The 27953-nt window shown below is 49.8% G+C and overlaps 3 protein-coding genes across 7 annotated transcripts in view; 2 read left to right on the plus strand and 1 right to left on the minus strand.

Annotated features, from left to right (window-relative positions):
• The first annotated feature begins 42 nt into the window (after positions 1-42).
• On the plus strand, positions 43-13868 carry BYSL (bystin like). Its single transcript, XM_055264287.2, has 7 exons — positions 43-678; positions 6550-6712; positions 9305-9443; positions 9808-9941; positions 10907-11067; positions 11239-11341; positions 11873-13868. The coding sequence occupies exons 1-7, from the start codon at positions 411-413 to the stop codon at positions 12216-12218; spliced, it is 1314 nt and encodes a 437-aa protein (XP_055120262.1). The 5' UTR covers positions 43-410; the 3' UTR covers positions 12219-13868.
• Positions 13869-14149: 281 nt separating this feature from the next.
• CCND3 (cyclin D3) overlaps positions 14150-27953 on the minus strand; it is a 102392-nt gene continuing 88588 nt past the window's right edge. Inside the window, exons 1-6 of one of the 5 annotated variants that reach the window (XM_063633127.1) lie at positions 20617-20992; positions 20117-20326; positions 19534-19749; positions 16424-16583; positions 15750-15886; positions 14150-15298 (exon numbers count right to left, since the gene is read on the minus strand). In XM_063633127.1, the coding sequence (XP_063489197.1) occupies positions 15131-15298; positions 15750-15886; positions 16424-16583; positions 19534-19749; positions 20117-20326; positions 20617-20814 (1089 nt within the window). In that variant the 5' untranslated portion in view covers positions 20815-20992 and the 3' untranslated portion in view covers positions 14150-15130. Of the gene's footprint in view, positions 15887-16423; positions 16584-19533; positions 19750-20116; positions 20327-20616; positions 21872-27953 lie in introns of those variants that run through there. The other 4 variants (XM_055264294.2, XM_055264297.2, XM_063633128.1 and 1 more) reach the window with 4 other exon arrangements.
• LOC129473620 (small ribosomal subunit protein eS1-like) lies at positions 26047-26923 on the plus strand. Its single transcript, XM_055264298.2, has one exon. The coding sequence runs from the start codon at positions 26091-26093 to the stop codon at positions 26883-26885; it is 795 nt and encodes a 264-aa protein (XP_055120273.1). The 5' UTR covers positions 26047-26090; the 3' UTR covers positions 26886-26923.

A 27953-nucleotide genomic window follows, 5' to 3' on the forward strand; every position in this document is an offset into this window, starting at 1 on the left:
GCCGGGTCTACGCCTTCCCCAGGGAATGGGGCGTGTCTCGGCACCACTCGGTGACGCCTCCACTGACGTCATCTGCGGATGCCCGCCCCGAGGTTTCTAAATCCAGACATTCCCGTTTGGCTGAGCACTCTAGGCCTACATCCATGAAGCTAGGAGAGCGACACTCAAAGACTGCACTATTGAGAGAAGCTAACGTTAAAGGCAGTGAATATATTAGGGAGTCCAGCTCCGGAACCCGGGAGCTCTTTTAGTGGGAGGGGCGGTGCTGATGGCGCTTCTGGCCTCCGAATGCTAGGAGGCACTGTGATCGCCGGGCGGCCTCTTGGGAGCTGGGAGTCCACCGCGCAAGCGCATTCTGGCATTTCCTCAGTCTCCACGTGCGAACCTTCCCGGCAACTTTTTCGAGAAAAATGCCCAAATTCAAGGCGGCCCGTGGGGTCGGGGGTCAGGAAAAACATGCGCCCCTGGCCGATCAGATCCTGGCTGGGAATGCGGTGCGGGCGGGGGTCCGGGAGAAGCGGCGGGGTCGCGGGACCGGAGAAGCGGAGGAAGAGTATGTGGGGCCCCGGCTGAGCCGACGGATTTTGCAGCAAGCACGGCAGCAGCAGGAGGAGCTCGAGGCCGAGCATGGGACTGGGGACAAGCCCGCGGCGCCGCGGGAACGCACCACGCGGCTGGGTGAGTGTCTGGGATGAGGTCCGAGGAAGACAGTGGCCAGTAGTGGGACGGGGTGGACAGCTAAAGTGTCTGGCAAGGGAATTGCTTCGAGTCACACTTGCAAAAGTAACGGAATGGGAGACTGAACCCTGTCTAGAGCCCTCCGCGCCCACTCCTAGTTTCGGGCACTCCCTTCTAGACACCCCCGAAGTTAGGCCAACAGTAATCGCTCGCGCCGCTAAGTGCTCCTAGCATGTATCCATTGGTTTTGTAAATATTTATGGGATACCCACTACGAGCTTTGCGCTATGCTCGGAATTCTATCGAATGTTTGGGTACAGAAGTAAACAACACAGGCACGTCTAACTTGAGGACCTTACAGTCAAGCCCAGCAGAGAGGCAATTAAGTAGACTCTTAGAATAATATATTTCCATGATAAAGTATCGTTTCCCTGGTAACAATAGCATTGGTCTTGAGAAGCTTCTGTGATTGCAGCAGGACCTTTAAGCTGAGAACTGAAAAAGGAATGGGAATTGTTATGAGCAGAAAACACATTATTTAGCAGCCAAAGAGCGGAAGAGATGAATTGAAAGACGTTTGATATTTTCTCACTAGGGAGGGAGTGTTGACCTCTGACGTGCTTCATCCGTTTCTCAGATCTCATCTAAAGCGGTACTTGACACAATTGAATAGTGACCTTCTGGCCACAGTATCCTTACTTGGGTTCTAAGACATCAACACTCCTGTTTTACTGCCAACTCACTTCTCAGTATCCTTGGCTGACTCTTAGTGCAACCTCTTATCCTCAGTCCTCTGACCTCTTCAAATATTCTCTGGTGCTGGCAAGTTTCATGGTTTAAATACCATCTCTTGAGTGACTACTCCTAACTTTATAGTCTAGCCCTAGCCCTGATCTCTTCCATGAAATCCAGATTCTTATATTTAACTGCCTATTTGGCATCTCCAATTTGAAATCTGACAGCTCAAATTTAACATGTACAAAACAGAAATCCTGACCTTCTCTCCAAACCTGCTTCTCTCACCATTGTCTTCCCTGTCTCAGTTAATAGCATATTGTTTCATTTGCTCAAGATAAACTTTAGACTCCTCTCTCTCCCCGCCCCCACCATCTCCTCTCTCTGTCTCTCCCTCCCTGCATCTGATCTGTAAGGAAATTCTGATGACTTTGCCTTCAAAGTATATCCAAAATCAGACCACTTTTCACCGCTTTGGAACACCATCCTGTTGTAGCCACCACAATCTCTCACCTGGATTATCACAGTAGCCTCCTCGTTAGTATCTCATGTTCTCCTTTTTTCTTTTTTTTTTTTGAGACAGAGTCTGTCGCTCTGTCACCCAGGATAGAGTGCAGTGGCACAATCATAGCTAACTGCAGCCTCAGTCTCCTGGGCTCCAGCTGTCTTTCCACCTCAGCCTCCCACATAGCTGGGACCACAGGTGTGTGCCACCATGTCCAACTAATTCTTTTTTTTTTTTTTTTTTTGTGATGGAGTCACTCTGTCGCCCAGGCTGTAGTGCAGTGGCGCAATCTTGGCTCACTGCAACCTCTGCCACCTAGGTCCAAGCAATTCTTCTGCCTCAGCCTCCTGAGTAGCTGAGATTACAGGCGTGAGCCATCACGTCCAGTTAATTTTTGTATTTTCAGTAGAGATGGGGTTTCACCATGTTGGCCAGGCACATCTTGAACTCCTGACCTCAGGTGATCCGTCCACCTCTGCCTCCCAAAATGCTGGGATTACAGGCGTGAGCCACTGCACCCGGCTGCTAGTTATTTAATTATTTGTAGAGATGAGGTCTCACAGTGGTGCCCAGGTTGGTCTCAAACTCCTGGGCTCAAACGACCCTCCCTGCCTTGGCCTCCCAAAGTGCTGGGATTACAGGTGTGAGCTACTGCACCCTGCCGTGTCTCGTACTCACTACAAAGCATGCACAGGTGGGAGATTACAATGGTCTACAATGCGCTATATGATCTGCCTCCTTTGCCAGTCTGACCTCTTCTACTGCTTTCCTCTTTGCCCATTCCCCTCCACCTATTTAGGCTTCATTGTGCCTTAAACATGGGAAATTAGGGGGTTTGGACTGGTTGTTCCTTCTCTCTGGGATAGTTTGTTCTCATACACTTGTAGGGTTACTTTCTCAGAGAGGCCTATCCACTCCATTTAAGATTGCAGCACTCTACTCCATCTCCATACTCCCAACATTTCTGCCCTATCTTTTTTCATAGTATTTATCTTTTTTTTTTTTTTTGAGACAGAGTCTCACTCCGTCGCCCAGGCTGGAGTGCAATACCGCGATTTTGGGTCACTGCAACCTCCACCTCCCGGGTTCAAGCAATTCTCCTGCCTCAGCCTTCCAAGTAGATGGGATTACAGGCGCCTGCCACCACACCCAGCTAATTATTATTTTTTTTTTTTTTGTATTTTTAGTAGAGACGGGGCTTTTGCCATGTTGGCCAGCCTGGTCTCAAACTCCTGACCTCAGGTGATCCACCCGCCTTGGCCTCCCAAAGTGCTGGGATTACAGGCATGAGCCACCGCACCCGGCCCATAGTACTCATTTTTTAACCCAATATATTTATGTTTATTTATGTCTGTCTCTTCCATTTAGACAGGATTGGGTGCATTCAGAGTGGTATGGTCGTAGACTATCTCCTCCAATTAGAATGTAAGCTGTATAGAACAAAGTCTTTGGGTTTCTCTTGTTCGTGGATATATTGCCAGCACCCCGAACAGTGCCTCACATATAGTAGGTGCTTGGTGTTTGCTGAATGACTGGGTTAATCGGTAATGAATGATGGTCAGGAAGGTAGGAGCCACGCCTACAAAAGATTTTAAAACCATCCTAACAGCAATGGGAAGAATGGGAAGCTACTGGAGAATTTTAAGTACAGGGCTGATCAAAGCAAATACGTGTTTCTGGAAGATGACCATCTGCAGAGTGGAAAATGAGTTGGAGGGAAGCAAGGTCAGAAACATAGAGACCAGTGGGTGACTGTTGAATAAATCCAGGCAAGAGATGATGCTGATCTAGGCTTAGATGGGGCTGTGAAGCATGTGAGAGACAGTCTATGAGGTAAAATTGAATAAGATTTAGTAATTGATTGGGTGTTGAGGGTGAGGGCAGGGGATGAGGCAGGACTACCTCCCAGGCTTAGCGTTGGGTGGACGATGGTGCCATTTACTGAGCTGTGGATGGTTAGCAGTGTAGACCTAGGAGGGAAAGAAAATTAGTTTAGTTGATAATAGGTGAGATTTGAGGTGCCTGTGAGTCATCCAAGAGCAGCTGTACAGGAGACACCTGGAATTAGGGTCTGGCGCTAAGGAGAAACCACCTACAAAGTACAAATTTGGGGGACTGTTGGCACATGGAGACAAAATGTCTGTTCCCCCTTATTTAGTGTTTATCACACACTGCCTTTGTTGTTAATGACCTATTGATATGTAGGATTATAGCTCCCCACTTGGATTATTAGACCCCTTTCCAGATGCCCAGACATGTAGCCTTCCAAAAACGGAAGTTATTTAAATGGACCAACTTCGTGGGTTTTTTTGTTTTTTTTTTTTTTTTTTTTTTTTTTGAGACGGAGTCTCGCTCTGTCGCCCAGGCTGGAGTGCAGTGGCGCGATCTTGGCTCACTACAAGCCCTACCTCCCGGGTTCACACCATTCTCCTGCCTCAGCCTCCCAAGTAGCTGGGACTACAGGCGCCCGCCACCACGCCCGGCTAATTTTTTGTATTTTTAGTAGAGACGGGGTTTCACCGTGTTAGCCAGGATAGTCTCGGTCTCCTGACCTCGTGATCCGCCCACCTTGGCCTCCCAAAGTGCTGGGATTACAGGCGTGAGCCACTGTGCCCGGCCTATTTATTTTTATTTATTTATTTTATTTATTTTTTTTTTTTTGAGACAGAGTTTTGCTCTTGTTGCCCAGGCTGGAGTGCAGTGGTGCAATCTCGGCTCACCTCAACCTCCGCCTCCCGGGTTCAAGCGATTCTCATGCCTCAGCCTTCCCAAGTAGCTGGGATTATAGGCATGCGCCACCAAGCCCGGCTAATTTTGTATTTTTAGTAGAGATGGGGCTTCTCCCTGTTGATCAGGCTGGTCTCAAACTCCCGATCTCGTGATCCACCCGCCTCGGTCTCCCAAAATGGTGGGATTACAGGCGTGAGCCACCGTGCCCAGCCAACTTCATGTATTTAAATGGACTGGTGGATTGAAATCTGAACTCTACTGCCTGAATTTAAAGGCCCTCCAGTCTGGCTTCACCTTTCCCACCTACCTAGCATTATTTCTTGCTATTGCCTAGGAGACTCTTATATCCAAGCCTTAGTTTCTCCAGGTCTGGAACACACTCCTCCTGGTCCCAAACTGCCCGTCCAGCGCCTAACTGTCCTCCCACTCATCCTTTAAGTGCATATGTTGTCTCTACTACTCATTGTGGCATATAATCAAACCCTAATACGTGTAGAATAGTGGTGAAGAATGCAGTCTAGGCCCAGACTACCTGTCTTAGGCAAATTACCCAACTTTTCAGTGCTTCAATGTCCTCATTTGAAACTGGGTATAGTAGGCCGGGCGCGGTGGCTCACGCTTGTAATCCCAGCACTTTGGGAGGCCGAGGCGGGCGGATCACGAGGTCAGGAGATCGAGACCACTGTGAAACCCCGTCTCTACTAAAAATACAAAAAAATTAGCCAGGCGTGGTGGCGGGCGCCTGTAGTCCCAGCTACTCGGAGAGGCTGAGGCAGGAGAATGGCGTGAACCCGGGAGGTGGAGTTTGCAGTGAGCCGAGATCGCGCCACTGCACTCCAGCCTGGGCGACAGAGCGAGACTCCGTCTCAAAAAAAAAAAAAAGAAACTGGATATAGTAATAGTATCCACTTCTTGGGTTTATTTATTTATTTATTTGCCAATGTTCCATAAGAAGGTTTATTTTATTTTTTTTAATTTTATATATATTTTTTGAGACGGAGTCTTGCTCTGTCGCCAGGCTGGAGTGCAGTGGTGCGACCTTGGCTCACTGCAACCTCCACCTCCTGGGTTCAAGTGATTCTCCTGCCTCAGCCTTCCAAGTAGCTGGGACTACGGGCACGCATCACCACACCCAGCTAATTTTTGTATTTTTAGTAGAAATGGGGTTTCACCATGTTGACCAGGATGGTCTCGATCTCTTGACCTCGTGATCTGCCCGCCTCGGCCTCCCAAAGTGCTGGGATTATAGGCGTGAGCCACCGTGCCCGGCCACTTCTTGGGTTTATAAGGATTAAACAGTTAACACGGATATAGTGTTTAGAAGTTCCTTCTACAGGCCGGGCACAGTGGCTCACACCTGTAATCCCAGCACTTTGGGAGGCCGAGGCGGGCAGATCACAAGGTCAAGAGATCGAGACCATTCTGGTCAACATGGTGAAACCCCAACTCTACTAAAAACACAAAAAATTAGCCGGGTGTGGTGGCTTATGCCTGTAGTCCCAGCTGCTTAGGAGGCTGAGGCAGGAGAATGGCATGAACCTGGGAGGCGGAGCTTGCAGTGAGCTGAGATCAAGCCACTGCACTCCAGTATGGGTGACAGAGCGAGACTCCATTTCAAAAAAAAAAAAAAAGTTCCTTCTACATAACTGAGTATGGTATGTTAACTATTATTTATGGCCATTGCTTTTCTTATGGTTTCCTGTGTATACATTTTGTTTCTCAAGCATGATTGCAAGCCCCTGGGGACAGGGAGCTAATGCATGCCTCATTTGTTTCACTGCACATACCTGCGTCTATCACAACCACATGTGAGGCCTGTACTACATAATGGCTAAAGTTAAACTGACAAAATCCCTCAGCTACCTTTTGCTGTGCTCATCCATTTAGTCTCCCCCTTCTAGGTCCAAGAATGCCTCAGGATGGATCAGATGACGAGGATGAGGAGTGGCCCACCCTGGAGAAGGCTGCCACAATGACAGGGGTGAGCCACCATGCAGAGGTGGTCGTGGACCCTGAGGATGAGCGTGCCATAGAGATGTTCATGAACAAGAACCCTCCTGCCAGGTAGGCCTGGGGATTTGGGATAATGGGTCCTTGTAGAAAGTTCCCACAGGAAAACAAGTTCCCTGGCAGACTTATGATTCCCTACCTTTGGAAAGGGCCGTGGAGTTGCTAGTTGTAGGGGACCACCTTGACAAAACTGGCCCATCCTCAAAGGATCACTGTGAGTGGGAATGACCTAGCCTCAAAAAACATTGTGTCCTTCTTTCCATTTGTTGTACAACTGCCCAATTGCCAGGGAAACAGCTCCAGGCCCCTTTTACACCTCTGGGGAGAGCCATCCTATTGCATTTGGTTTTGGTATTCTTAGTTTTTTTAGTGGTAAGCTCAACTTCCTTGGGCAAGTCTTCATATCCTAAGCTTCATTTAAGCTAAGGTTTTTCAACCTCAGCATTATTGACATTTTGGGCTGGGTAATTTTGTGTGTGTGTGTGGAGGCTGTCTTGTGCAGTGTAGGATGTTTAGTAGATATATCTCTGATCTCTACTTCTAGACTCCAGTAGCAACCTTCCCCCTAATTGTGAAAACCAAAAATGACATCAGACATTGCCAAATGTCCTCTGGGAGGCAAGACTGCCCCTAGTTAGGACCACTAATTTATTCCCATCTATAATAAATGCTAGCTCCAAAACATGCAGGCATTTAGACTGCCTGTGGGCAAACTCCTGAGCCCATAAATTTTGGCCCTGGGGAGTGGAGTCTAGGATAAAGGTCCTCAACCAGTTCATTCTGACCCTGTGATATTAACATAATGGTATCCCTGATACTTTAGGCTATTTGGGGTTAATGCATCTCATTGCTAATCGTACTATAAAAGGACAGGGAGGCTGATAAATTCTATGGCAGCTTATTTGAAAATGCAGAATGAAGAAATGAAAATGAGCCCCTCTCCCAGATTGATGCCTAACAGTTGAAATACATGTCACAAAATAGGTACTTGGGCTTGTCCCACCAGAGAGCCTCTCAGGTTCTCACTCAGCACCTCATAACTCCTACTTCACTGATAATGCTGACAAATTTAGCAGAATGCTTTTCCTGCTTGTAGTAAATAGAGTAGATAAGCTCTTTGAAGTAATCAGAACTCCTGGCAGTTGTAAGAAATGATAGCTGGCATCTTCAGAAAGAAAGCCTAGATCCACATGAATTCAACAGTCAGAGGCCATTTAGTTTGGGGGCACATTATAAGGTACTATAAAGCACCTTAACTTAAGACTTTCAAAACCTGAGTTTGACTCTTACCCCCCACCTGACAGCTGTGAGGCCTTGGGTGAGTTATTAACCTGAGGCCCGGTTCCCATGTCTGCATAGGTTTCCGTGTCCTATAAGTGTTGCACTGACTCTAGAACTGAAAAGTCCCAAACTCAGTGCCTAGCATTGAGTAGGACCTCAGAAAAGAGGAGCAGTTTGTTTTTTGTTTTGTTTTGTGACAGGATCTCACTCTCACCCACGCTGGAGGGCAGTAGCATGATCTCAGCTCACTGCAACCTCAGCCTCTCGAGTAGCTGGGATTACAAGCATGCACCACCACACCTGGCTAATTTTTGTTTTATTAGTAGAGACGGGGTTTCACCATGTTAGCCAGGCTGGTCTCAAACTCCTGACCTCACGTGATCCACCTCCCTCAGCCTCCCAAAGTACTGGGATTACAAGCGTGAGCCATTGCGCCCAACTGAGAAGCAGCTTTAAATACATTTAAGTCTGGGCATGGTGGTCCAGACCTGTAATCTCAGCACTTTGGGATGCCAAGGCAGGAGCCCAGGAGTGTGAGACCAGCCTGGGCAACATGGGGAGACCCCATCTCTACAGAAGAATAAAAAACTAGCTGGGCCTCTTGCTATGTGCTTGTGGTCCCAGCTATTCGAGAGATTGAGGCGGGAAGATCGCTTGAGCCAGAGAGATAGAGGCTGCAGTGAGCCATGATGGTGCCACTGCATGCCAACCTGGGCAGCAGAGCTAGATTGTCTCTCAAAAAAAATAAATAAATACACTTCAGCAGCCTCTGAAGATGCTAGTATTATATGACAGCTCAAGGTGATGCTAATTCTGAATCATTAAGATTATGTTTGCTATACCCAACAATACTCTGTTTAAGGAGGCTGAAAAGAATATAATCAGTCCTAGAAATATTTCCGCAGATACACTTGCCGTGTACTCGCTGTTCCAAGTAATGAACAGACATTAACTTATTTCATCCTTCCATTAATCTTTTTTGGTGGGTACCGTTATTATCCCTATTTTACAAATGAGGAAACAGAGGCATAGAGACGTAAAGTAACATGCCCAAGATCATACAGGGAGTGAGTGAGCCAGGATTTGAACCTGGGCAGACTGACTTCAGAGTTGAGGTTCATAATAACCTCCATACAACTGCCAGCTTTGTCCTAAATGGAATGACTTTCAGTTCCTTTGCACCCTGCAGTGATTCTGTCTGTGGTGGATGAATGGGCACAGAGAGAGAACTCTAAGCTGCATATCCCAGCAGGACTGCAGTATGGCAGTGCTCACAGGGACTGTGGGGAGTCTGGAGCTTCCTGGACAGTGACTACAGTGCTCCTTCCCTCCTCTCTCCCCTCCGCTTGGCATTTCCCCTCTTAGGCGCACCCTGGCTGACGTCATCATGGAGAAGCTGACTGAGAAGCAGACAGAGGTTGAGACAGTCATGTCAGAGGTGTCGGGCTTCCCTATGCCCCAGCTGGACCCCCGGGTCCTAGAAGTGTACAGGGGGGTCCGGGAGGTAAGAGCTGAGAGGGGAGCCATGGTGGAAGACCCCTTTGGGGGCTGTGGGCTCCCACCACAGGCTTTTTTGCCTTTTGCCCGCATCTCATACTAAAGAAGTCATGGGAGTAGAAAACAGACGTAAGAGGCAGAGTGTGTGGGTTCAGATTCCTGCTCTGCCTGTAAATGACTTGGCATCCTTGGGTCGGTTACTGGAACTCTCACTGGTCATCTATAAAACGAGCATAATAATGGCACCTCCTTATAGGTTATTGTGGGGATGCAATGAGTTAATATATTAAAAGCACCCAGACAAGTTCCTAGCCCACAGCAAGCTTGCCATATGTGGATAACGATGATTGTTTTACCTCCCTCATCCCTAGGTATTATCTAAGTACCGCAGTGGAAAACTGCCCAAGGCATTTAAGATCATCCCTGCACTCTCCAACTGGGAGCAAATCCTCTACGTCACAGAGCCGGAGGCCTGGACTGCAGCCGCCATGTACCAAGCCACCAGGTAGAGTAGCTGGGGGCTCGGGGGCCTTGGGTCTATAGGTGCAGGCTGGGCTTGAGACAGACAGGCTTTCCTTGCCTCTGGCCCCAGGGCATTTGAGCTTTGCCCCAGGGCCCTCTCTGTGCTACTTTATAGCATCATTTTTCTAGCTTTTCCTGTGTCATTTTTTGGGGCCAAGACCAGTTAGCCAGTTAGGAACCCTCCGTGATGAATTTCTAGGGGCGAGGCTTTTATAACTACTGGGATACAACCCTCTGTGATGAATTTCTAGGGGAGAGGCTTTTATAGCCACTGGGATACAACCCTGTAGCAGGACCCTCAGAAGTCTGTGACTGCCCAGGCATGCTCAGGGCCCTAGTGATAGCGGAATCGAGGGGAGCTGTGATAGCAAGAGGAAGGAGAGTAGCTGAGTAGCCATCAGTTTGCATGAGCTCTGGCTCTCCCACAGACAGACGGCGCTCCCCATTTGGGTATATCTCATTACCCCTCCTATTCTTTCTCTAAGCTGATGGGTGTTGCATGCACACAGCTCCCACACATCCCCCACTGAAAGAAAGGTCCCATATTTTACGTGAAAACCTCTTGGGTCTGGCGCGGTGGCTCACGCTTGTAATCCCAGCACCTTGGGGGGCCGAGGCGGGCAGACCACAAGGTCAGGAGATCGAGACCACAGTGAAACCCCGTCTCTACTAAAAATACAAAAAAATTAGCCGGGCATGGTGGTGGGCGCCTGTAGTCCCAGCTACTCGGAGAGGCTGAGGCAGGAGAATGGCGTGAACCCGGGAGGCGGAGCTTGCAGTGAGCCGAGATCGCGCCACTGCACTCCAGCCTGGGCAACAGAGCGAGACTCCATCTCAAAAAAAAAAAAAAAAGAAAACCTCGTGTATGCACTATCCATGATGATATCTAATGGGCTGGGTCCAGACTGTCGTGTGACTTGGAAACTTCCCCCGCTTAACTCCCACTAGGATTTTTGCCTCTAACCTGAAGGAACGCATGGCCCAGCGCTTCTACAACCTTGTCCTGCTCCCTCGAGTACGAGATGACATTGCTGAATACAAACGACTCAACTTCCATCTCTACATGGCTCTCAAGAAGGCCCTTTTCAAACCTGGAGCCTGGTTCAAAGGTGGGATCCCAGAGGCACGGAAGAAAGGGAAGGGCTGGAGCTTCTATGGGGAACACAGCAGGCCTGGTGTGGGAAATTGCTAGCTGTCCCTGGGCTGGGTGGGAATGCTTCCTGCTGTAACTCCTTTTTCTCATCCTGGGCTCATAGTGACTGCCCTTTGACTCTCCCTAGGGATCCTGATTCCACTGTGCGAGTCTGGCACTTGTACCCTCCGGGAAGCCATCATTGTGGGTAGCATCATCACCAAGTGCTCCATCCCTGTGTTGCACTCCAGGTAGCACTGCTGGGAGTGGAGGGGGGCTGGTCAGTGGATATCCAGATAGTGGAATTGCCAGGACTTGGGGATGGGCAGAGTAGAGAAGGAGCTGAGGATAGCCTTGGGTTTGTGCTTGTTTAAGCCAAATGAGTAGGTGTATCATTATCCCCCTAACCGTAAGTTCTGCAACAACAGGGCCCGAGTGCCTGGTATAAAGTAAGTTCTCAGTAAATAGATAAACAAATGAGTAGGAAACACAGGAAGAAAGTAGTTAGGGTGGAGACGTTGAGATGTTTGGAACATACTCTAGTTGGGTACTGAAACAAGCAGTCTATGCTAGAGGTAGAGATTTGGGTGGATCCCTGTAGAGATGGTGACTGAAGTCAAGGGAGTATAATATGACTGGGTAGGTGAGAAGGTCCCTGGGGAATACCATAGTGTAAGGGCCAGCAGAGGGGAAAAAAAAAGGGGGAAATCATAGACAGAGAAGTAGGATCCTTCTTCCAATGTTTTCCCCGCTAACTCTACCCCACCTCCCTTTCCCACTAGTGCGGCCATGCTGAAAATTGCTGAGATGGAATACAGCGGTGCCAACAGCATCTTCCTGCGACTGCTGCTGGATAAGAAGTATGCACTGCCTTACCGGGTGCTGGATGCCCTAGTCTTCCACTTCCTGGGGTTCCGGACAGAGAAGCGTGAACTGCCTGTGCTCTGGCACCAGTGCCTCCTGACTTTGGTCCAGCGCTACAAGGCCGACTTGGCCACAGACCAGAAAGAGGCCCTCTTAGAAATGCTCCGGCTGCAGCCCCATCCACAGCTATCCCCCGAAATCAGGCGTGAGCTTCAGAGCGCAGTCCCCCGAGATGTGGAAGATGTTCCCATCACCATGGAGTGAGGAAAGCAGTCAGCTGTCCTGGCCAAAGGGGTTTGGAAGGACACCAAGACCCCCGTTGGTGACTGAAGGTGACACTGAGCCTTAATGGCTGAAGACCCAGATCAGGGCAGTGACAGATCACAGGGACATCCGTGGCTCCCAGTCCAGGACAGGAAGGACTGAGGGTCTAGCTGGTTCCCTCTTCCATTCTAGGCCCTTATCCCTGTTTAGTTCTGAGAGCCGACTTGAGATACCATACGCTAGCATTCCCAGTCCCTAGCTGGGGCTTGGTGTGAGTACTTTTTCTATGGCTATTGTGTCAGATCACTGTGGATAAAGGCAAAGGCAGATATTTATTGAACCTCTGTGTTTGGTGTGGTCAATGGAGGTGGGCATTACTCCTGTTAGTATCTGGAGGACGGAGGACATTCTTGTCCCGTTTATATAGGACCCACCTCCCTTGATCTCCAAGCTTGTTTCTCCAGGCTGCACTCACCTTCTTAGCCCCCAGGGGACACATCCTCTGCCTTGCCCCACCGCAGGCTACAGCAGCCAGGAGCAGGTTGTCCAAAGATGGTCGTGTCTCAGCAGTGGATGAAAGGACTACAAGAGAAAACTCCTTGGGGAAAGCAGAGATAAAGTCAAGAAAGGCCAGAGAATAAGGCTGGGCCCAAGAATAGTTAGATCAGAGCTAGCGTCAAACAGGCTCTCTTTCTGGCTTTTCAGCCAATGAAAGCTTTAGACTAGTGACTAGTAAACTAGGGCCAAGTGCCCCTTTTTTTGTTGATTTGTTTTTTGAGACGGAGTCTTGCTCTGTCACCCAGGCTGGAGTACAGTGGCATGATCTCGGCTTGCTGCAACCTCCGCCTCCGGGGTTCAAGAGATTCTCCTGCCTCAGCCTCCTGAGTAGCTGGGACTACAGGTGCGTGCCACCACGCCTGGCTAATTTTTCTATTTTTAGTAGAGATGGGGTTTCACCAGGTTGGCCAGGCTGGGCTCAAACTCCTGACCTCAGGTGATCCATCTGCCTCAGCCTCCCAAAGTGCTGGGATTACAGGCATGAGCCACCGCACCCAGCCCAAGTGCCCATTTTTGTGTGGCCCATGAGCTAAGAATAATTTTTCCATTTTTAAGTGAGGAAAAAAATTAAAACAACAGTATTTTGTGATAGGAATTACATGAAATTCCAGTTTCAGCATCCATAAATAGTTTTGTTGGAACAGCCATGCTCACCCATTTACATGTTTTCTGTGGCTGCTTTTGTGCTACAACAGCAGAGTTTAAGTGTAATCCTGCTATAACCCTTGTTATTTGCTTTCGAAATTGCGCATTTGTTCCAACCCATTTAATATATTTGGGAACAGTTTGATCATAACGCAAACTTCACGTTTGCTTGTGTGTGATTTCATCCTCGAGAAACATGAGGTGAATATAGGAAACTGTACCTAGCTGAACCAAGCCTAACTAGTACACAAAACTCACACCTAAACATGTACCAGCTACCTCACTCAGCTCCCCACTTGTGTTGAGCAACCCTTCCAACATCCACTTCCAAAAGCAAAGTGCATGTCTTCAAGATAAAAGGCCATATTTATTGTGATATTTATTTCTCAGCCATTTGACATATGTAAAAACCAAGCTATCCTTTTTTTTAAAAGAATGTGTCACTCATTTGAGTGTTATGCTTCAAGCCCCATTTTTCCCATGAGGCCTGTGGTTTTTATCGTGCGATTTTGCGTGGCATAGCGATTTTTAGGAACGCATAGGTCACATTATAAAGCAGAACTGACTATATTTGGATCAGAGACCATATACCCCACAAAGCCTAAATATCCAGCCCTTTACAGAAAAGGCTCAATGATCCCTGCTTTAGACCATTGACTTCCACCTCCTTACCTCATACAGTCCAGAAATAGACTTACCCACACACCAATCCAAGAAGCCAAAACCAGTTTTATTTCACAATCTTTATTACAGTAGGATGATGGTCCTGGGCCACCAGCCTAAACCTTGCAGCCTTAGGAAAGACCTGTGTCAACAGGGCTTGCCTCCCTCTCTAGACGGGCTCAGCCACCTCCAGGGCATCCCTGCTGCATTTTCCCTGCTGGAGGATGGGGCACAGGGACAATGGGAGAGGAGGGCATGACCCCACCCCAGGCTGTAGCAGCTCCTCGGCCACAAAGATCCTTTTGCCAGTAGCAGAAGGGAGGGAAACAGCAACCACCAGGGTTACCACTACTTGTCGGATGGCCAGGACCCCATGACGTCCTCTTACAGTTGTGCTCAAAGCAATTAATAAATTAAAATGAGCCTTCAGCAGCAAAGCTGTCAATCACACAGGAGAAGCTGAGCAGAAAGCAAAGCAAAGAGGAATTTATAGCTTCTCTGGCTGAGGCCTAAGCCCCTCCCTCTAGGAGCAGCTGTCAGCACGGATTATATAGGGGCCTCCAAAGTACTGAGAGGAGCCATCTAGACTATTCCCCCTCATACGTGTCTATCATGCATGAAATTTCAGAGGGACCCCAATCCAAATGCAATAACCCTAGAAGGGACAACACCTTTAGAAGGCACTAGAGCATTTTGGCAGTTGAAAACATGAGAGCCCCCAGGGGTGGGGGGGCGTTCAAAAGGAATGCTGGTGCATGTATCCAATTCTGTCCCATCAGCCTGGCCCACCCCCAGCTAGAGTTGGGAAAGGCGCTGCTGGTCAGATGCAGGGAGGAGGAGCTTGACTAGCCACCGAAATGCAGACATGGCTGGCCGGGCCCCTTAGTGCACACCGCGGGGATGGGTAGGACCAGACCCCTTGGGCTTTGTGAAGGGGGAACAGACGCCCCTTCAGGCTTAGATATAGTATGGTTCCTGGAGGCAGGGAGGTGGGTGGCAGCGGCCCCTCCTCTGCTTAGTGGCCACTCCAGAGGACCTCTCCAGGGCTACAGGTGTATGGCTGTGACATCTGTAGGAGTGCTGGTCTGGCTGGGCCCTTGGCTGCTGGAGCCCCGGGGGGCTTTGGGTGCTCGGCTGGAGCTGGTCTGAGCGGCTTCCCTGAGGCTCTCCCTGAGTGCAGCTTCGATCTGCTCCTGACAGGCCCGCAGGCAGTCCTGGGAACATGGGAGAAGAGTGAGGAGCGAACACTCCCCCCATAGCATCTGGCAGCAGGTGCAGGGGAAGGGCAGCTCCCAACACATGGGGAAGTCTGGGGAGGTCAGGCCACAGCCCAGCCCCAGGAATCACTCTTCAGTTCTCAGAAACTAGCAAGAGGATGTGGCATGGGAGTGTGAGAGCAGCCCTGCATCTGACACCAAATCCCCCACCCCCACTCCAGCACACCACTTGGCAAGAAAAGAGCCCCTAGGGCCAGTGCCCTTCACCCCACCCAAGATACTTGCTCTTCCCCAGACCAAGGCAGGAGATAAAAAGCCACAAAGCCCCAAGGTTGTGAAACCAGGACTTGGGACCAGGTTGGGGTTGGAGGTTTCCCTCTACTGGAGGCTCAGGGCATAGCACTACTTTATGAATGGAGAGGCTGCTGCCCAGCTGCCCAGCACTCACCACTTCAGTGCCAGTGATCCCTGCCAGCAGCTCTGTGAGCTCATCCCCGGACATGGAGCAGGCACCCAGGCCTTGCACTGCAGCCCCAATGCTGCCCGTGGCGATCATGGATGGCGGGTACATGGCAAAGGTATAATCTTGGAGAGGAGGAAAGGGAAGCATGAGATAAGGAAACCTGAAGGATAAAGGCCAGCATGGACTTCCGACTCCTTGGAAAGTGCCAGGCAGCATGAGTAGAGCAGAGGACACGCTAGAAAACTCCAGTGGGTGGGGCAAGCTATCAGCAAGGGAGGAAGACAGGAAAGAGTATCTTTCCTAGAGATCAGGACCAACTGCCAGTTTCCATAGCTCCCAGGAATAGACAAGACACTCCCTAGTGTGGGAACACAACTAGGGCCAAGAGACTGGGGTTCTGTTCCCAACCTGTTTACTGTGAGACCTTGGGCAAGTCACTTCTCTTTATACCCTCAGTGTCCTCCCTACAAACTGGAGGGGTCTGAGATCCCATATAGCTGATTATAACCTGCTTTTCTGTATTGAGACTGGGGGCTCAGAGGGGGTGTAATTTTCACAAATGAATTTTGACAGTATAAACCAGAATCTTCTAGTTACCTCTCACCCTTATAAGTATTCTGATTTTTCCAGTTTGGCAAAAATGTGCACAGGGCTCTTACCTGTAGCACAGAGGGCCAAAAAGGTCTGGGCATGCTTTTTGACCAAGGCCTGTCGGTCACGGGGTAGAGAGAGCCGGTGCAGAATGAGGGCCAGGAAATCATGTGCAATCACAGCAGCCAGGTCCCACTTGAGCTTCCCTAGGACCAGCACCTCCCAGTCCTGGAAAAGGGGGGAAAGGGTGGGGTCAGTGGCTGGAGAAGGGAAGAGGAGGGAGTAAAGCAGAAGTCTCAAAGTCTCAGGCAGGGAAGCCCATCAAACTTTTAAAGCCCAAGACCCCAGTTCTGTTTCTGATTTTAAAGCCGGGCACCATGGATTTCAAGGCAGGGAAGAGGAGGGGGCTTGTGCTTTGAGCACTTACTGATCATTTACTAGGTGCCAGGACAACATGCTTTACATGGATTATCCCTTTTAATCCTGTCTGGTTATGTTTAAGGGGCCAATAATCCAGGCCTTCTCCTGACTTCATTCAGGGCTCTGAGGATTTCTCCAGCCAGGGCTGAAAGACGGAAGCAGCAGACACCACAGCATCACCATGAACTGGAGAAAGACTCTCTCAACCCCAAGGATTTGTGAAAGGGGAGATCACCACTAGCTTCCCCTGCAACTCTGCATCCCAGCCAAGTCCACACTTCTTGAATCAACAGAAGGGAGTATGACTCCTCCAATGACAGCCACCGAACCTTTTCTGAGGTTCCTCAAAGGGGAGATTGCCCAACCCAAGCCACATCCCCTTGGTAGGATATCAGGGATGGGTCCTGAAGTATAGCACCCCACCCCACCCCCTTTAGCTGGAACCCATAGTGCCCCATGCCACTTGACTTTGAGGAGGATAGGTGGAGGCCAAGCCAGACAGGATGGCTCCAAATGATTCCTGAGGGATCAAGCCCTATCCTCACCTACCCAAGCCTACCTGCCAGTACTAGGTCTCAGGAGGCTGGGAGCTCCACCCCAGTCCACTCATCATGGGTTCCCAGACCTGGCCCCATTTCTGAGTTGCACACATGAGGATTTCTTCATTGTTTTATCTCAGGAAGGAACTTGTGGGTTTGACTCCTTATTGAGGCAGAAATGGCAACCCCACCCAACCTCTTCCAGGCCCCAGCCACAGCTGTCTCTCTCGGCCCCAGCTTAGGTGTCAGCCTCTCAAATCAACCCGTACCCTCACAGAGCCCCAGAGTAAACAGCCTGGCCTGGAGCCAGAAGTGAGGCAGAGAAATTACAATGCTACCCCTAGTGCATGTCCCAGGAGCCAACTCCTAACTCAGCAGTAAACAGAAGGGACCCAGCTTCTAAGGAAGCATCTGGAAGGCAACTGGGGGTGGGACTCTCCCTATGGGGAGGGAAGGGGTCGTGTCTGAGGGAAGGTGGCCACCCTTCCCCATATCCAGGCAACCAGAGAATCCCAGTGTTAATTGGTAGAGAACACACCCCTGGAAGTGCTTAGCTTCAGTGGGTGGCAGCGGCCATCACATCCCTGACTTTTAAGGCAACCTGGTCTAGCTAGAAGACCCAGGTTCTACACTCATCTGCTCAGTGCGATGCTGAGGCAGGACCTTTCCCTCCTTCCTTGGGCCTCAGCCTCCTCTGCTGTACACGGATTTGGACCAACTGGAGTTCTCAGAGGTCCCTTCCAACCTTGACCTTTTAGGAAGTCTTCTGGGCACTCCACCCCCAGCTCAGGCAGAGGGAAGAGTACTTTTTGCCTGTACTGAAAAACCCTCATACGTGGGCACACAAACCACCTCCATCTTTTCACAAAAAGGAAGTTCCCCTTCTACCTTCCAGCCCTAACCCCTCCAAAAACATCTTGCTCTCTGGCCCTGGAAACTAGCTCCACCTTCAGACTTGCCAAAAACTACCAGATTCATCACAAAGAGCTGTGGAGCCTCCTGGATTCCCAACTCTGGCCTCCTACTCCCATCTCTGAGCTACTTGGCAGGAAGAGGAATCCTGTTCCTCGACTCACAGCAGTCGGGGGCCCCAGTACCCTGGCTTCCCTGCCAGCCAATCACAGCAGCCTGCTTGCTGCCCTCCTCCCTGGGAGATGGGGCCCAGAGACTCCTCTCAGGGTCAGCAGAAGACTTGGCCCGCCACAGAGCAAGGTGGAGGAAGGTGCCAGCTCACCCACCCTCTCCCCCAGCCCCCCTAGGAGACAATCTGCATGTCCTAAATAACCTCTTCCAGATCCAGCAGCTCCCCCGCCTCCTCCCCAGGCTCCTTCTGAGGCGGGACAGAACCGGTGACTTTCCTGCCCGGCCTGAGCCCAGCCCAAGTTTCCAGCAAGAGGCCCAGGGAGCCACTTCCCAAACCACAGGAGTGACAGCAGCTCCCCACAGGGTTATGAAAGACCTTGGTCAGAGAGGGCGAGCCAGGGGAGGGGGCACCATTATCACATCGGAAGCAGCTGCAGCTTACCTCCCTGTCTGTCCCTCAGCTTGGGCCTTGGGCTAAGGGGGGAAGAGGGAGCTGTTTCCACCAGGCCCAAAGCAGCTGCTCCAGTTCCTCAGAATGAGGACGGGGAAGGATTAGGAAGAAGCTGTTTCTTCCGGGATATAAGAGGAAGCAAAGAAGGTGGGATGAAATACATCAGCCCTTCCTTAAAGCAATCAGGGCCTGGCTTTAATTGGCTCTGGGAGGCTTTTCTATCACAAAGTCCACATGAGGATAAAGACTCAACCAAGGCAAAACCCCCTCCCCCACATGAAGCACATTCCACTCCCCTACTCCAGTGGGGGTGTGCAGGCATGCCCTTCTGCTGCCAATAAATAACTCATGGTGGCTGCGTAAACCCAGAGGCAAAGTACCAGTGAGTGTAGACATGCAGTTTGACTTGTTGCTATCTGGGGGAAAGACCAGGAAGGAGTGGCATCCCCTGGAGGTCAGGAGGAGGGAGTTTAATGCCTGCCTGCAGCTCAAGCCTGGGAGGGAGTGATACTAACCATCACACCACAATGCCCCATCGTTTGTTCCACCCCAATTCCTTTCCCAAAGGTTCTGATCGCCTTGCTTCCTCTGCAGGGGGCAGAAAGACTCTGATATCTCAAGCTTTCCTTTTCCTGGAAAGTGGGGAGACAATACGTGTCAGGGGTGGGGGGAGTTACACACGCACCCGCAACTGGCGGGGAGAGACAGCGTGGTCGGTGTAGATGCACAGTTTTTCGATGGTCAGGGGCGTGGTCTCGCGCAGCTTGGAGGCCAGCAGCATGCAGACCGCACCCAGGAGCTGCAGCTGCGCCTTTCGGGTGGGAACGCAGGACAGGTAGCGATCCAGGTAGTTCATGGCCAGGGGGAAGACTTCCTCCTCACAGCGCTGCTCCTCACATACCTGGGGGAGGACGCACAGTCACTGCTGGGGCCGGAGCGTGGGGAACACAGCAGCGGGGGGTGGGAGCGATGAAGTGAGGTGTGATAGGGAGCAAAAACGGGAAAGAGGGTAAGCTACTTACAGAGACAAGGACCAATAAAGGAGGAGGATGCGCCCTCCCCAAGGTGACGCCCCCCACTTCCTCTGCGCGGCCTCCTCCCCTCTCCCCTTGGGGGGGTGGGTGGTAAAGCCAAGGAGCCCTTTGCTCACGGAGGATTCCAAACGAAGACTCCCCTCCCCCACAGCGAGGGGAAGTGGGACGCAAGGGTCACCCATGGTAGCCAGAGAGCTGGGACCTCACCCCCATCACCGCCACCACTGCACACACCCGAGGGGAAGGGAGGAGGCTCCTGCCGCTGCCTCCCGCACTTTTCATTTCCCTGTCGGCCGGAACAGGGCGCGCGCCACCCCCATCGCCTTCCCCGCCAGAACCCCGCGAAAGACACAGGAACCGGCTCCCGGGCGGGGGCGGCCGAGCCCAGGGTTTTCCAGGCGCGCTCTCCGGAGAAGGCCGGGAGGGGGAGGGAAGCGGGAGACGCTGTGAGAAGCCGAAGGGGAGAGAGTGTCCTTGGTCCCGTTTTCTCGGCCCGAAGAGAGGCACAGTTAGGGTGCCAAGTGACTGGCAGTCACTATCGGGAGGAGCCGATTAGGGCTCGGGAAAGCAAGGGAGGCAGCTGGCGTGGGTGCCCTAGCGAAAGGCCAGGCCCCGGGAGTCTTAGCCTCGAAGCATCCTGCAGATTGCTGTGGGGACCGGGATGTCCCGACAGGGCGGCCCCGGTGTGTCCAGACCCGGGAACGGTGGGGGAGGGGGACGCGTCCGGGCGGTACCTCCAGCATCCAGTAAGCCAGCATCTTCCGCATGTGCGGCTTGATCTCCCGCTGCACGCACTGGAAGTAGGAGGCGCGGGGTACGTAGCGCTCCTCCAGGCGGAGCAGGCTCTGCAGGACTCGCTGGTCCCCCAGCAGCCGCGGGTCCGGCCCGGCCCGGGGCGCGTGCCGGGTGCCTTCGCAACACAGCAGCTCCATACTCGGGCAGCGCACAGGCAGGGCGGGAGTGAGGGCTCGCGAGTCCCAAGGCAGGCGACGGGCCGGAGAGCGCGGGTCTGGCGCTGGCGCTGGCGCTGGCACTGGCACTGCGCGGCGGATCCCCAGCCCGCCCGCCGCCCGCGCGCGCGCCGCTTCCCTGACAGGCGCCCCGCCCCTCGCGACGATGTAGCAACCGTGGAATGCTCGGACGTCGCAACGCTCCGAGGGGCGGGGCTGCGGCGCCCCGGACGGAAAGGGTTGGCTGGGCGCTCTCCCCTCCCTCCCGCGGCCCGATTGGGCCGCTGAGCGCAAGCCGGCCGGCTTCCGGGCACTCCAGGCCGTCTGGACCACCGGCTGCAGAGAACTTTCTAGGAGGTGGGCCTCCTACCTACCCACGGGCCCTCCCATTTTGCTTCTCGGACTCTAGTCAACCAGGAAAGAATTTTTCTCCAAAGGTCATTCATTCACTTATTCATTCGTCAAACCCTACTTCAGCGGCTGCTTGCTCTAAGGAATGCGATAAATAATCTTAGAGCTAGTTCTTAGTGAACGCTGCTCGAAAGCCTCAGGATGGCCGGGCGCGGTGGCTCAAGCCTGTAATCCCAGCACTTTGGGAGGCCGAGGCGGGCGGATCACGAGGTCAGGAGATCGAGACCATCCTGGCTAACACGGTGAAACCCCGTCTCTACTAAAAATACAAAAAAATTAGCCGGGCGTGTTGGCGGGCGCCTGTAGTCCCAGCTACTCAGGAGGCTGAGGCAGGAGAATGGCGTGAACCCGGGAGGCAGAGCTTGCAGTGAGCCGAGATTGCGCCACTGCACTCCAGCCTGGGGGACAGAGCAAGACTCCGTCTCAAAAAAAAGAAAGAAAGCCTCAGGATGTAATGACTCACTACATCTTCACGAGAACTCGGAAACCGAGGCAACTGTCATTCGGTTGGTCCGTGGCAGAGCTAGGATTGGGAAGCTGGCCTTCTTGCTCCAGATTCTGTGCTCTACATCATTGCTAGTTAAACTGTGATCCCAGACCTGTCCCGTGCATGGTCATCGCCTGGGAGCTGGTTAGAAATGCAGACTTTCAGGCCCACCCCTAACCTGAATCAGAATCTGCATTTTAACTAGATTTCTGTGCACTTTAAAGTATGAGAGCTTTAGTCTAAATCAGCATATAACAGAACGGAAAGGCCATGGAATCATGGCCCCACCTTGTTAAGTTGCTTGCCTAGCTTTGGACAAGCCCCTAAAGTCGGCCTTAGTTTCTGTTTGGAGAAACTGTGGACGGAGAAACTAGATTCTCACTGAATCAGTTTCTTGCACAGACTCTGTGAGATCTACCGGTTGCATTTCTTCCACCTCCCAAGCTTTTGGTTACTTTGTAGTTTTACCGGAAGCTGGATTCCACTTGACGAAGAGGCAGACAAAAGACCTCCAATAATGCTCCAAATGGGAGGAGGCCATGAGGATCCCTGCCCTACTGGGGTCCTCCTGATTTAGGAGACACTGAGGAAGTGTCTAACCATTTTCTGTTAATTATTATTATTATTATTGTTTTAGACGAAGTCTCACTCTGTTGCTCAAGCCGGAGTGCAGTGGCGCGATCTGGGCTCACTGCAACCTCCACCTCCCGGGTTCAAGCAATTCCCGAGTAGCTGGGACTACAGAGGCGCACCACCATGCCCGGCTAATTTTTGTGTTTTTCGTAGAGATGGGGTTTCACTATGTTGGCCAGGCTAGTCTTGAACTCCTGACCTCGTGATCCGCCGGTCTCAGCCTCCAAAAGTGCTGAGATTACAGGCGTGAGCCACCGTGCCCGGCCGAATTATTCTTTCTTATATTATAAATTGTATTGTAGTTTTCATATCATAAAATATTCTTTTACATTGTAGAAAACTTCAAAAATACAAATAAGCCACAAAAAAAGGAAATAATCATTTGCAATTTGCCATGAAATAACCCTTTAATGTATCAATGTTTATTTTTCTAATCTTTGTTCTATGAATAAACACACATTTTAAATGGAATCATCACAAACTGTTTTGTAAGCTTTTTTCATTAAAAAATACTGTTAACACTTTCCCATGCCATTAAATATTCTAGGACATAATTTGTAATGGGGACATAGTATACCATTAGGTGAATGTACAAAATGTATTTTGGCAAACCTGTATTGGTGGAAATTTAAATTATTTCTAGTTCTTCTCTATTAGACAATACTGTAAAATATTTTTGTGGTAATATCTTTGTGCACACTCATGATTATTTCTAGAAGTGAATTAATTTATAGAAGTGGAATTTCCCAATCTAAGGTTATGAAACATTCTAAGGCTTTTGATACACTTCTAATTGCCAAATTTTCCTGCTGAATAGTTAAACCAATCTTCTCCACCATCATTACATATCTATTTTTCAAAACAACTCTGCCAACTAGAGAGTGAAAGTGGCTTATCAGTAATAATAAATCTATTTTGGCATATTATTAGACATTTACATTTCTTATGTACATTACCCATTCATGTCCTTAGCTTATTCATTTATAGGGACATTTGTTTTCTCTTATTGACTTATAAGTGCTCATCACCTCTCAAAGATATTAACCCTTTTCATATTTTTTGTTTGTTTTTTTAACTTTGTTTATAAAAATTCTTGACATAAATTTTTAAAATTAGTATTTTTAAAACTTCTCATTTATAGTAACATGGCACTATGTATAAAAATGTCCCATCAGCCCAGCACTTTGGGAGGCTGAGGCAGGAGGATCACTGGAAGCCAGGAGTTGAAGACCAGCCTGGACAACAAAACAAGACTCCTATCTCTACAAAAAATAAAAAAAACAATAAGCTGGGTGCAGTGGCACAAGCCTGTAGGCCCAGCTACTAGGGAGACCGAAGCAGGAGGGTCGCTTGAGCCCAGGAGTTCAAGGCTGCAGTGAACCATGATGGCACATGACGTTCCTTAACATTTTGTTATCATACATTTTGCAAAAACAAAATTTTAGTTCATTGTTTTTACTAATTTTTGGTTCACGGTGGATTTTCTTTTTTCTTTAACAAATAGAAGGGTTTTTTGTGTTTTTCTTTGTTTTTTGGTTTTGTTTCTTTGTTTTTTTGACACGAAGTTTTGCTCTTGTCACCAGGCTGGAGTGCAGTTTACTGCAACCTCCGCCTCCCGGTTTCAAGTGATTCTTCTGCCTCAGCTTCCCGAGTAGCTGGGATTATAGGTGCGTACTGCCATGCCCGGCTAATTTTTCTATTTTCAGTAGAGACAGGGTTTCACCATGTTGGCCAGGCTGGTCTCAAACTCCTGACCTCAAGTGATCTGCCTGCCTCAGCCTCCTAAAGTGCTGGGATTACAGGTGTGAGCCACTGCACCTGGCCAATTAGTTGCTGATTTATTAATTGAGGGAGGGCCACATAGACTGACTAGTCCTGAAAACTGGATGTGAACCTGCAGTATGGGGACGGGAGCTCCTGGTAAGCAAGACTTTAGGAGAGATACTTCTGCCTCGCCCTGGATGGAACAGCCATGTCTAGAGCTAGATCATCCTCTACTTTCAGGGCCAAGGACTGGCCACTGGGGAGGCAGGTGAGCTCAGTGCAGGACCAGCACAAGTTCACCAGTTACCTCCACCTCAAAGAAATAGAGGCTCCTCTTGTTTCTCTTGTTTTTGTTTTTGTTTTTCTAAAAGGAAAACTAAAGACAAAGCAATGACCAGGGTCAATAGTAGGAGGAGTTTCTACCCAGGTGCATCCAGTTAGAAAAAGTCAATAAAATGGCAGATTGGAGGAGGCGTGGGAATGGAATGTCACAGGCCAAATAAACCCCTAGGAGGAAAGATACATTTTCTTTCTCTTCCTCTTCATCATCAAAATACCCCCATCTGGGCCAGGCATGGTGGCTCACACCTCTAATCCCAGCACTTTGGGAGGCCAAGGCGGGTGGATCACCTGAGGTCAGGAGTTCGAGACCAGCCTGGCCAACATGGTAAAACCTCATCTCTACTAAAAATACTAAAAATTAGCCAGGTGTGGTGGTGGATGCCTGTAATCCCAGCTACTCTGGAGGCTGAGCAGGAGAATCGCTTGAACCCCGGAGCCAGAGGTTGCAGTGAGCCGAGATCGTGCCATTGCACTCCAGCCAGGGCAACAAGAGCGAAACTCCATCTCCAAAAAAGAAAGTCCGCATCTGAGAAGTGAGAGGCTGAACAAGGTGATGGGTGAGGCCCATCACCCCACAGTCCACATGCCATGGCTTAGTTACCTTCAGACCCATTGAGATGCTGGGGAGAGCCAAGCGAGCCATGGGGCTGAGAACAGGGGTGCTAAACAGGGTTCTGGAGTAAGAAACTGCTTTCAGTTCAAACCTGGCTCCCCAACTTATGACTTTGAGAGAATTACTGGAACCTCTCTGTTTCCTCTTTTATCCAGTGGGGATAATATAATAGCCCTATAATGATGTTCTGAAAACTAAACGAGCAGAAAATGTCTCACCTGTGCCTGGCACAAAGCAAGCATTCAGAGTAGTTTCTGAAATGATTATTATTATTCCCTTTCTCAAGGAGTACCCTTTCTGTTATGAACATGCATCCATAACCCCTCTAAGAAAAGCAAAAGTTTCAGCAGCAAGAGCCCTACTCCTAGAATTGCATCTCTAGCAAATCCTGATGACCTGGCTTCTATTTTTTTTTTTTTTTTTTTTTTTTGAGACTGAGTCTTGCTCTGTCGCCCAGGCTGGAGTGTAGTGGCGTGATCTCGGCTCACTGCAAGCTCCGCCTCCCGGGTTCACGCCATTCTTCTGCCTCAGCCTCTCTAGTAGCTGGGACTACAGGCGCCTGCCACCACGCCTGGCTAATTTTTTGTATTTTTAGTAGAGACGGGGTTTCACCGTGTTAGCCAGGATGGTCTCGATCTCCTGACCTCATGATCCGCCCGCCTCGGCCTCCCAAAGTGCTGGGATTACAGGCATGAGCCACCACGCCCGGCCGACCTGGCTTCTAATGGTAAACACATGGTCTAGCGTATGGAGAGGACCCTCCAGGGCCTGTAGCCACACCCCTCTGCCACTCTACTCCCTCACTGTGTGACTTTGGCTAAGTTAAACCACCTCTCTGTGCCTGAGTTTCCTTTTCTAAAAATGGTGATAACAGTAGTACCTCCCCTATAAGAGTGGTTGTGAGGAAGAAATGGGTTGATTTGTTTAAAATACATAGAAGAGTGGCTGGCACGTGGTGAACCCTTTTTTAAAAAGTTAGTTGTCCCTTTTGGCTCTCTGACTAGCATCATGGCGGTTGGCAAGAACAAGCGCCTTACCAAAGGCGGCAAAAAGGGAGCCAAGAAGAAAGTGGTTGATCCATTTTCTAAGAAAGATTGGTATGACGTGAAAGCACCTGCTATGTTCAATATAAGAAATATTGGAAAGACGCTTGTCACTAGGACCCAAGGAACGAAAATTGCATCTGATGGTCTCAAGGGTCGTGTGTTTGAAGTGAGTCTTGCTGATTTGCAGAATGATGAAGTTGCATTTAGAAAATTCAAGCTGATTACTGAAGATGTTCAGGGTAAAAACTGCCTGACTAACTTCCATGGCATGGATCTTACCCGTGATAAAATGTGTTCCATGGTCAAAAAATGGCAGACAATGATTGAAGCTCATGTTGATGTCAAGACTACCGATGGTTACTTGCTTCGTCTGTTCTGTGTTGGTTTTACTAAAAAACGTAACAATCAGATACGGAAGACCTCTTACGCTCAGCACCAACAGGTCCGCCAAATCAGGAAGAAGATGATGGAAATCATGACCCGAGAGGTGCAGACAAATGACTTGAAAGAAGTGGTCAATAAATTGATTCCAGACAGCATTGGAAAAGACATAGAAAAGGCTTGCCAATCTATTTATCCTCTCCAGGATGTCTTCGTTAGAAATGTAAAAATGCTGAAGAAGCCCAAGTTTGAATGGGGAAAGCTCATGGAGCTTCATGGTGAAGGCAGTAGTTCTGGAAAAGCCACTGGGGACGAGACAGGTGCTAAAGTTGAACGAGCTGATGGATATGAACCACCAGGCCAAGAATCTGTTTAAAGTTCAGACTTCAAATAGTGGCAAATAAAAAGTGTTATTTGTGAAAAAAAATAAATAAATAAACAAATAAACAAATAAATAAAATAAAAAGTTAGTTGTGATTGCAGGACTTAAAAGCACAAAGTTGGCCGGGCACGGTGGCTCCCACCTGTAATCCTAGCACATTGGGAGGCAGGGGCAGGCGGATCACTTGAGGCCAGGAGTTTGAGAGCAACCTGGCCAACACAGTAAAACCCCATCTCTACCAAAAAATATATATAAAAATTAGCCAAACACAGTGGCACACACTTGTAGTCCCAGCTACTCAGGAGGCTGAGGCAGGAGAATTGTTTGAGCCTGGGAGATGGAGATTGCAGTGAGCCCAGATGGCACTACTGCACTCCACCCTGGGCAACAGAGACCTGTCTCAAAAAAAAAAAATGCATTAAACCAAACTGCATATAATTTAGTTTTTTTTCTTTGAGAATCAAGGAGCTATCTCAGTGCTTACAGTATTCCAGGTCACTATTATGAGCATCTGTAATATTTGTACAATATTTCACATTAATCTTTAAAACTCTTTGCTTGTCCATTCCTATCAGTAAAAATTGAGCACTCTTCAGCTGGGCGCGGTGGCTCACGCCTGTAATCCCAGCACTTTGGGAGGCCGAGGTAGGCGGATCACCTGAAGTCAGGAGTTCAAGACCAGCCTGGCCAACATGGCAAAACCCCATCTCTACTAAAACTACAAAAATTGGCTGGGCGCAGTGGCTCACACCTGTAATCCCAGCACTTTGGGAGGCCGAGGCGGGCAGATCACGAGGCCAGGAGATCGAGACCAGCCTGACCAACATGGTGAAACTCCATCTCTACTAAAAATACAAAAAAAATTAGCTGGGCATGGTGGTGCATGCCTGTAATCCCAGCTACTCAGGAGGCTGAGGAAGGAGAATCGCTTGAACCCAGGAGGTGGAGGTTGCAGTGAGCTGAGATTGCGCCACTGCACTCCAGCCTGGGCAACAGAGCAAGACTCCATCTCAAAAAAAAAAAAAAAAAAAAAAGAAAAGGAACAGCCTGGATGGGCATTTA

This window comes from Symphalangus syndactylus, chromosome 23, assembly GCF_028878055.3.
Source record: "Symphalangus syndactylus isolate Jambi chromosome 23, NHGRI_mSymSyn1-v2.1_pri, whole genome shotgun sequence".
Classification (NCBI taxonomy): Eukaryota; Metazoa; Chordata; class Mammalia; order Primates; family Hylobatidae; genus Symphalangus; species Symphalangus syndactylus.

Coding starts and splice junctions, on each gene's coding strand:
- BYSL (XM_055264287.2), top strand. CDS start 411: ATGCCCAAATTCAAGGCGGCCCGTGGGGTCGGGGGTCAGGAAAAACAT. Junction 9,444..9,807: donor TGTACAGGGGGGTCCGGGAG/GTAAGAGCTGAG, acceptor CCTCATCCCTAG/GTATTATCTAAGTACCGCAG. Junction 9,942..10,906: donor GCCATGTACCAAGCCACCAG/GTAGAGTAGCTG, acceptor AACTCCCACTAG/GATTTTTGCCTCTAACCTGA.
- LOC129473620 (XM_055264298.2), top strand. CDS start 26,091: ATGGCGGTTGGCAAGAACAAGCGCCTTACCAAAGGCGGCAAAAAGGGA.